The sequence below is a fragment of the Rousettus aegyptiacus genome, unplaced genomic scaffold, assembly GCF_014176215.1.
Source record: "Rousettus aegyptiacus isolate mRouAeg1 unplaced genomic scaffold, mRouAeg1.p scaffold_m13_p_14, whole genome shotgun sequence".
Classification (NCBI taxonomy): domain Eukaryota; kingdom Metazoa; phylum Chordata; class Mammalia; order Chiroptera; family Pteropodidae; genus Rousettus; species Rousettus aegyptiacus.
Genome location: NW_023416289.1, coordinates 9,666,127 through 9,675,795, shown reverse-complemented (window position 1 = coordinate 9,675,795; position 9,669 = coordinate 9,666,127). Strand labels below are relative to the sequence as shown.

The window sequence follows — 9,669 nt, the reverse complement described above, 5'->3', positions numbered from 1 at the left end:
CATGCCGGGGGCTGTCAGAACAGCCTGATGGAGGGCGGGAGGGTGGCGAGGCCGCTGCTGGGGATCAGCCCAACGACGCTCTGCCCCGAGGCCCTGTGCACTAAGCCAGGGCCGAGGAGCTCAGTCCCTCAAATGTCCAGCATTTCAGCCCCCGGCCAGGCTCCGTCCACTCCAAGTCTGAACCCGCAGACCTGGGCCCAGGCTGACCCGCCCGCCCCTCCTCCTGCACATCGCACTAGGGCCAGGGGTGGGGGGTGGGGAGGGAAGGTGGGGCTCCCGCCCCTCCAGGTTCACCCTCTCAAATGCACAACAAACGGAACCGAACCAAAAGAAAGCGGGTGTTTAATAGAAAAAAAAAAAAACGAACTGGAAGAGCACCCACTGTGGTAAGATGTGGCGTTTGGCTCTGCCCCCTCCCCCGCCTCAGTAAGACCGTCGCCTCCACGCCCACCAGCCCACCCAGCGCAGCTCTCCCTCTGCTCCCAGGAGGCAGTTCGCACTGCCAGGAAGGGCCCAGAGCCCTGCCCTGTCCATTGCAGGTGCCCCTCCGCCCGGGCCCTTCCGGGTGAGACCATGTGAGGTACGGAGGGTGTGCGGGGGCTGAGCCCTCCTTGGGCACAGGATACCTCAGAAAGGAAAAACACCCAAGGGAGGCTCGTCGCCACCGCCCAGCGACATCGCAGGCCCCGGCGACTCTGGGAGCTCCTCTATCCTCCCCATCCGAGTCCCCGCAAAGCCCACTCCGGGCAGGAGGCCTCCTCCTGTGCTCGCAGCAGCTTCACTGACCAAGGGGGCCAGCCTCGGATCCCAGGGAGTGGGGCAGGGAGGCGGGGAGCTGCTGGGCCGGAGGAGGGTACAGCTGGGTGGTCACACACTGCGACGAGGGCTCTGGGCTGTGGGACTGAGGGCCTGGCACCTCGCAGTCCTGCCAGTTTAGGACAGAGCTTTCCTTACCTGCAGAGAAGAGGGAAAAAAAGGCTGCAGGAGTGGTCAACAGCCCCCTTGTCCCTAGACCAAGCCACATCGTTTTTGTCCCCATACCCAGAGCCCATCTCAGCTTCTAGAAATGGCCTGCCACCCTGGGGAGCAGAGGGCATGCTCGGGAGGGAGCTGGCTCTGACACTGACCTGGGTAGAGACCCCCCAACCACCTACCTGCCCCCTGCCCCTAGCCCCGTCTACTCAGAGCTCCTTACAGCAAGAGCAGTAGAGCATCTCCATGACCCGGAAGCAGTTGTCCAGCAGCGCTTTGGGCCGCACCAGCTTCAGCCCTGGGGCGCTCAGGAGGGACAACACCGCTTCCACCTTGGGGCTCACCTCCACACCCTGGAAGGGAGCAAACTGTTAGAACCACGGGCCAGTGCAGAGACAGGGCCACATCCCGAGAGCCGCGGGGGGCTGTCCCACCTGGAACTGTGCAAACCAAGAAGGAGGACGAGGCTTCCTGCGACTGGGAAGCCTGTGACCAATTTCTCTCCTTCTTCCTGCAGGTGCCAAGTTTCCTGCGGGGCGGGTGGCTCGATGTTCCCCACCCGACCACTCATAGAGACTTCTCTTCCCACCATTTGAAAAATGACTGCAGCGGGCAGGCCAGGGAGGAGGGGATGGGGGCACCCCTGCTGTTCTAGACAGAAATATGGGGACGGATCTGGGGGAGGACCCTTCTAAAAAATAAAGTGCACTGGGGTAAACTGTGTGTCCCTCCCAGTCTCCCTCCTAACTTCTGGTACCTGAGAAATGGGGTCTTTGTAAAAATAATTAAGAATCTCGGGATGACATCATCCTGGATTTAGGGCGGGCCCCTAATCCAATGACTAGTGTCCATCTAAGAGAAAGGACATGAGTCACAGAGGGGAAGGCCATGTGAAGGTGGAGGCAGAGGTTGGAGTGATGCTGCCATAAGCCAAGGACCCTCCCCTGGGGCCTGTGGAGGAAGCGTGGCCCTTGACTATGAACCTTTGGTCTCCAGAACGGTGATAGAGTTATTTCTTTTGTTTTAAGCCACTAGTTAGTGGCAATTCATTATAGCAGCCCTAAAAAATAAAACTAATACACGAAGGCTCAGAGAGAGGAGTGAGGCCGGCAGGAGGAGAAAGGGGCCCATCCCCTGGGCCGGCTGCCTGACAGATGCCGGGCACATTCAGAGCAGGTCATAGACCACTAACATCGTTAGAACAGATTTAAAAGCTAGTTAAACCTGAACGGCCCAGGTGGGTAGGGCCTTAGCCCACCTCGCAATCTCCTTCCCAGCCCCCAAACCGGCCCCTAGGATTTCTCAGAGCCAGAGATGCACTCACGGAAAATCGAGGATGGAAAACTGTCACTTCCCCAAGTCCACGCCACCACCCGCCCTGCTCAGACGCACAAATAAGCCACCGAGGAAAACCTTGGGGCTCCTGACCTCTGCCAGAATGTCAAGAGCCTCCCCAAAGTTTGAGGCAGCTGCAAAAGCAGTTGCTGGCCCCTGAGCTGGATGTCGTCAGAAGCTCACAGGTGCTCTCAGGTGTTCTGGCTGGGGAGCAGGTGGGGGGAGGCAGGTCCTGAGGAGGGCTGGGGGAGGGCGGGGAGCAGGGTAACACGGGTATTGGGAGGGGTCCCACGGCACACGCATGGCCTGCACGGGGCACACACGCACCGGTCACCTTACTCTTCAGGGTTTTTGGAGGACATACCCTGAGGACTCAGATCAACCCTCCCGAGCAGGCAAGTATCAGAAACCTCTTGATAATTATAATTATTATAATAATAATTATTATTACTATTATTATTAATCGAAGTCCATAGTTCACATTAAGGTTCACTCTGTGTTGTCCAGTTCTACGGGCTTTGGCAAACGCATGGTATCACGCATCCACCATTACGGGATCATGCGGAAGGATTTCATCACGCTGAAACCTCCTGCGCTCCGCTACTGCCCCCTCCCCCCTCTCTCCCTAAGGAACCTCTTTCCTTAGCTGCAGAAATAAAGCCACAGGGTTCAATGACTTGCCCAGGATCGTAGAGTGACAGAGATAGAGGCTGAATGGAGCAGGGTCTCGGGCACATCTCACGCCCCGCCCCCCACCCGCCCAGCCCACGTTCTGGTCATCCCTGTCCATCTCCTCCTCTCTCCCATTTCTCCCACACTCTCAGGATATGCCGGCATGTTCCAAGTGTTCACGTCTTCCCTCAACAGCCCGTGCCCCCCCCACACACACACACACGTGCGCACGTGCGCACACACCCTGCCCACCCACACCTCTGCCCCACTCACCCTGAGGCCTTGCTGGACATCTACCAGCAGTGTCTGCACATCCTCCAGGTATTTCCAGGATGGGTGGCTCTCGAGCAGCACCTCCTGCACCAGCTCAGTGGCACTGAGACTCACCCAGACCCACAGATACCGCAGCTCCTGTTGGCTGACCCGGGCCCTCTGCTGTGGGGACAGGAGAAATCGCTGAAAGCTGCCACATGGGCCTCGGGGCCTCCTCCCGCCGGTCTGACCACCCCCACGCCCACTTGCCCCTGCAGAGGGAGCCGACCACAGGCAACCTCGGGCCTGGGCCAAGGGCAGGCTTGCTTGAGGGTCCAGGAAAAGCCCCAGGCAACAGGACCTGCGAAATCAATGTGGCTCTCGAGAGAGGCCCACGAGATGTCCCAGGAGGCAGGGGGTCCCCCTCGCCCACGAGGGGATTCTCACCAGCCTGGTGATGTTGGCCACTCTGAGCACCCCCTCGTAAGGCACGCTGACCCTGTAGTTGATGGGGAAGTAGTGTTTCTGGGGAGGTAAAGAACAAACTGTGAGATCAGAGTCAGAAATGGCTCAGACAGGCTGGCTCTCCCAAACCCCCAGATGATCTGCTGCAGAAGGAGGGGACCCAGGCTTAGCCCTACGATGGCAGAGGTGGCGTCTACAGAGAACATGCACTTAGCTCCTCACTGGGATAAGACAGCTCTCTTTCCTCTGGGACAAAGGGAATCCTAAAATAAAACACCTAGTTGCTGTTAAGGCAGAAGTTCCAGCCAAGAAACAGTCCGAGGGACATGCTACCCTGAAACAGATTCTTTGGGGGTGAGGAAGATTAAAAGATTGCTCTAAAACTTAGGTGACAGTTGCAGAATTCTGCAAGTGTACTAAAAACCATTGAGCGTACCGTTAAATGAGTGACTTGTGTGGTATATGAATCATATCTCAATAAAGCTGTTTTTTTAAAAAAGACACATAGAGAGTCATGTGCCATGTGGGTGTCTCCGCTCTTCGAAAAGAACCTGTGTTCCAATTTCTAGGTCCTTAACTCCTCAACCGACACAGGAGTGTCTGGGGTTCCCCAAAGTTTCCTGGAGTCCATTCCTGAGTCCCAGAGTGAGTGCCACGTGGAGGTGGTGTTAAAGGTCAGACCTAGTTGGGCGGGGTGGGGTGGGGCGTGTTGACATTGCATGCAGACTAGGTGTCGTGGGGGGGGGGGGCAGAGAAAGGGGTCATGCTGGCTCAGGGCTGACACAGGGCCAAGGGGGGACCCTCCGTGTCCAGACTGTATGCCCCACGAGCCAAGGGGCTTGGGAAGAGGGACACGGCAGGTGCCCACATGGTTACCATGTACTGAAGGCGGTTCCTGTACTGCAGCTTGTCCCGCAGAAACCCGGTGATGGCGCACTCCTCGCTCGGGGTCAAGGGCCACACCTCCAAACCCTGGTTCCCCAAGGCCATGCCAAGGAGGATCCCGAGATCTGTGTCCAACAGGAACACGTGAGCAACCCGCACCGCTCCACGCCACCTCGTGGGCAAAGCTGTGCACGGCTGTCCTCGCTGTTCCTGGCCACGAGTCCTCGCGGGAGAGGCGGGCGGGGGTCGGGGCGCAGAGCCCCGGGCGGCCTTCGCTCCGCCAGCAGTGCTCTCCCTGCGGTCTGGGCTCCAGGAGACCGGGGCCAGGCAAGCACGGGCCGTCCAGCCTGGCCACTCCTGGCCAGCAGTGCCCCCCCAGATGCCGCCCCCTGGGGTTGGTCTCATCTCCTCCCCACTCCTGCCTGGGACCCCTCCCCGCACCGCACCGTGAAGCAGGCTCCACCCCTCGTCCAGGGCAACCTCAGCCCTTCGTGCAGGGCTAATGTCTTTTCAAAGCCTGCTGCTGCATTTCCCATCGGAGGGTTCAGGAGATGTGGATTCTAGTTCCCAGTCTATAAATGACTCTCGGGTGACTAAAGCCATTTTCTTCCCTGTTCTATCTGACCTTGGCAGTTAGATCTACTCTGTGGGTTTGTAGAGGCCCTTCCAGTTTGCTCATTCTGGGAGGCTAAGTGAATCTCCTCCGTTAACAAATGAGCAGCCACCTTCCCAATGCTACCACCCTTCACCACTTGAGGTCGCTGTGACTCCAAAAATAGCCTGTGTGATTTCCTGTAAATGAACAAATTTACAAAAACACTCTGAGAAATTTTGCAACAAATGTGAACAAGAGTTAAGTCGCTCAGAGCAGAAAGAACAAAATATAAATGGGCAAGAGACGTATTAAAAAAAAACCAACCTCACTAACAAAAGTAAAGAAATTAATTAAAACAGATGCCATGTTTTACCTCTCAAAATATGGGTTTGTTTTTTTAGTTTTATTTTATTTTAATAACACTCGGTGCTGGCAAAGTAGTGAGGCAGGTGCTCTCATCCTGGAAAGTAATTTGGCAATTTTTGTTATTAATGGACTTAATAATGTCCACGCCCTTTGACTCATCAAACTTATTTCTAGGAATAAACCTAAAGGAAAACCAAAAAAAGAGAGACAAACCAAAAGATTTATGGACAAAGGCTTCCATTGCAACATTATTTCATAATAGTGAAAATCCGTACATGGCCTAAATATTCAATAACAATGAATGAAGCCAATAAAAATCACACCGGGAAAGAACGAATGTTTTTTGATATGCTGATGTGATAAGAAAAGTACTTAGGATATGCTTAGGGAAGTTTTAAAAAAGCATGACTCAGCACTCTGTATGTGGGTATATAGATAGTATGCCTTGAATTTTGTTAATTATACGTGTGTGCACAGGGAATATGGTAGAAAGGATTATGCCAATCTCTGTGAGAGATTTTTATAATCTTTATATTTTGCAGGACATAGTTTATATATTCTGCAATCAATATCTGTAGTGTTATAATCAAAAGCGCTCTTTTTTTTATTTCCTTTTCTTTTTTTTTTTTTTCCACCCCCAAAATCAGCCAGACAGTCTGAGTCATCTCCTTGATCCAGCCCTGGTTGAGTAAGAATTACAGACAGGACCTTCCCTACTCACCTCCCTGGCCCTAAGGAAGACTTCCATCCTCAGACTCTCGCTAGCCTGGGCCTGCTTGCCTCCACTTCCTCACATCCTTCTCGGTCCCTCTGCCATGCCTTTGCGCCCCTGGACCCCTCACCAGGAGCACCCTTGGGTCTATCCAAGCCCTGTGCCTCACTAGCCCTTCCTCTCACAGAACTTTGAAAAAAAAAATTTTTTTTTTTTGAAAGGTTGCAACTTTGCAACCCATCTTGTCCTTCTCTTTTTCTCTCTCTTCTCGTGTGCTTGACCAACTATTTGGACAAAGGAACAGATAAACAAACTGAATCGCTTGATTTGGCTTGATTTCTGTCTTGCCCGTAAGTCATTAACCCTCTCAGCTCAGCACCCCTGCAGGTCAAGATCATTCGTGCCTCGGGGCTTTGCTCACACTTCGCTCTGCCCTGGGTATCTTCTCACACTGCAGACCTTTCTCAAGGTCTCACCAAGACTCCTTTCCGCCCCAGGGTCTCCCCTGCCTATACCAGTCCCCACCAATCTCTGTTTCTAGCACCATCTGTCCAATTCGCTCATCATCTTGACCAGACAACTTCGCCTCTAGTATCTGAATATGTGATGCAGTATTCACAGCTCGGGCCTATTTACTGAGCACTTTTGGGGTTCACCGCAAGCAGGTGAATAGTAGCATACATTCGAATCTCCTAGACAGCTGGCAGGGCCCCACCCCAGAGTGTCTGATTCCGTAGGTCTGGGGTGGGGCAAGAGAACCTGCATTTCTCAAGAGCAACCAGGCGATGCTGCAGCCGGTCTGGGGACCATACTTTGGGACCCATCGACCCGAGTGATGGATGCAAACTGGTGTTCCAAGGGCCACAAAGATTTCACATAAAAATCTGAACTTAGCATTGTTTCTTTAAAAATCAGTACCTCTGTCCACACTAGGTCTTTCCCACATGGCAGTCACCACTGGCTGCCTAACCCACGCCCCAGGGCCTGCCCCAGCTGTCCCTATCTGTGTCCTGGGCCAGAGCCTCCAGGGCCTGGGAACTGAGTCTTACAGAGCCTGGGACGCGTGGGCTGTGCCGAAGCCCCGCCCACAGATGACCTGCCTTCCTCCACGTCTGCTGCCCATCTCTGGTTCTGAGCTTTTCTGTTTCCTCCGCCTCAAGAAACAAGCCAGCGGGCAGGTGACTAGGCAGGGACAGCATGGCTGGAGGCTCATGGCCACTCGTACCCCAGGAACCCCACGGCCAGTGCAAACCCGACCCTGGTCGGGAGGCCCACCTTATCCCCATCCTCCAGAGGCAGGAGGCCTGCGAGGCAGACGAGAAGGCCGGAGAAAGAGCAAAGTGAGAAAGGAGGTCCCCGCTGGTTCCCCGAGACGGCCTTCGTGCAGAAATAAATGGGCCTTGTCCACCGCCCCACCCCAGCTGGTGTGGGGGGTTGAATAGCACCCCCCAAAATCTTCTTGTTTACCCAGAACCTCAGCTGTATCCTCGGGGTCTGTGAGGATGTAATGGAGGCCCACGCTAATTCCAATGACTGGTGTCCTTATCGGAAGAGAAGAGGATGCAGAGCCACACGGAGGGAAACACCACGTGAAGATGGAAGCGGAGGTTGGGGTGATGCTGTCACGAGCCAAGGACCAGCAGGAGCCACCGGAGGATGGAGGACGCAGGAAGGATCCTCCCCCAGAGCCTTCGGCGGGACTGTGGTAGCTTCACTCACACCTTGACCTCAGACTTCTGGCCTCCAGCGCTGGGACGGAATAAATTCCTGCTGTTGTCAGCCACCAAGTTTGTGGCAATTTGTCATGGCAGCCAACGCTCCTCCAGCACCCCCACCTCTCTGCATCCCCTTCCTGTCGCTCACCCCGTGGCCAACCCTCGCCACGTCCTACAGGTCGCCTCCACCGGCTTCGTTCCCTCGGCTCCTCATCCTCGCTTCCACCTCCGGAGCTGGCCGTCGTGACTTCCTGGACTTCCTGTCCAGAAGGCTGCAGTACAGTCCCTTCTGAAAGCAGACTGGCTCCCGATCACAGCCTCACCCCCGGATCAGATCACGAACTTTGCCAGGGCCCCATGTTGTCTCATGAATTGGGGACTCTTCTTCCTGGCCCCCGAGGCCTCAGCCATCTGCACCCAACCGGCTCCCCGTCCTGGCCTCTCACTGTTCCACCGCTGAGCCTTCACCTGGAACGCTGCCCTCACCTCCCCGCAGCTACCTGTGTGAACACCGCCCACCTTCAAGACCATTCCAAGTGGCACCTCGCCCACGCTGCTCCTCCTGTCCCTCCTGCTCGTCATGACTCGGAAGCTTCCAGAACGCTGGCTCTGTGTCCTTCCATTAGTTCCGAACACCTTGACCCTCTGCAGGATCCCTCCACAGGGGCGAGGCTGGACCCAGTGCCTCCCCACATCCCTCTCGGGATCAAGCCCCGACCTCATCCATCCCGCACAGAGTTCCCGGCGCCTAACTCCATGTCAGGCACTGAAGAGCAAGGCCCAAGACAGCCCAGGTCCTTGTCGCCATGGCGGTGACTCCTCAGTGGGCACGTGAGCGGCACCAGAAACATGTGTTGAATTTCAGTCAATCAAATTGAATCTCAGAGTCTGCGGAATCTTGGTCTGGCCTCCTACCAGCAAGCTCGTGAGGCTTCTAGGCTCTTTATTTCCTTTTCTGTCCTCATTTCAACTTATTCTTTTTATTTTTTTATTTTTTATCAATAGCACTGTTCTCTTTCTTCCTTTTAATTTTGTTCTTTACAGAGGGAGAGGCACAGGGAACGGGCTGCACTTGTCCACGTGTTTCGGGGGCCAGACATTTTCACAAGCCCCTGCTGCTGGCTGGCCACACTCAGGGAGGCCGGGAATCCTCCGTCTGCCACCTCTGTCCCCACCGCACTCCCTGCCACTGAGAGGTCTGAGTAGGTAGTGCCACCGCCCCCCGGCGCCTGTCCCATCCCCATGACCACCCACTGACTGTGCCCACCCAACCTAAAACTCTCGTCCGCCATGCCTGCCTGAGCTGGGGTCAGCGGGAGACAGGGTGGAGGGCGGGCGTCAGAGTCCCCGAGGACGCCTGCACTAAGCTGGGAAGCATCTCAACTTCTCACCAGTTGTCATGGTTACAGCAGAGCTCCTACCTCTCCCAAGGACCCCCCCAGTACTCACAGTGGAGCCAGGCGAATCCCTGGGGCATGATGGTACGCCGGGTCCCCCGAGAGCAGAGGCGACGTCCCTGACGGTGTGTCTGTCCACAGAGGCCCAAGTGGGGCCTACATGGCCTCGGGTCAGCACAGGTGGCCCAAGGTAGGGGAAGGGCTGGCCACGGAGGACGGCCTGGCAGGGGGCGGCAGGTGGGCCCGGGCAATGCCACCCTTATCTGCCCGGCAGTGCAGAGGGCAGCTGGGAGGCAGCGGCTG

General features: G+C 55.8%; 1 protein-coding gene and 1 long non-coding RNA gene across 3 annotated transcripts; both read right to left on the bottom strand.

The window, feature by feature from the left end:
- Positions 1–325: 325 nt before the first annotated feature.
- IL34 (interleukin 34) lies at positions 326–9,552 on the bottom strand. Of its 2 annotated transcripts, none has more exons than XM_036231379.1 (6): positions 9,419–9,552; positions 4,573–4,706; positions 3,679–3,756; positions 3,253–3,414; positions 1,196–1,325; positions 326–954 (listed from the first exon to the last, which is right to left on the bottom strand). In XM_036231379.1, exons 1-6 carry the CDS (start codon positions 9,444–9,446, stop codon positions 779–781), a joined length of 708 nt encoding a protein of 235 aa, XP_036087272.1. In that variant the 5' UTR covers positions 9,447–9,552; the 3' UTR covers positions 326–778. The 2 variants fall into 2 exon arrangements, with proteins under 2 accessions (XP_036087272.1, XP_016019947.2); XM_016164461.2 differs by having other exon boundaries at positions 3,253–3,411.
- Positions 6,150–9,412, bottom strand: LOC118611346. Its single transcript, XR_004954228.1, has 2 exons — positions 8,118–9,412; positions 6,150–8,003 (listed from the first exon to the last, which is right to left on the bottom strand). It is a non-coding gene; the product is annotated as an uncharacterized LOC118611346 (long non-coding RNA).
- Positions 9,553–9,669: the final 117 nt, after the last annotated feature.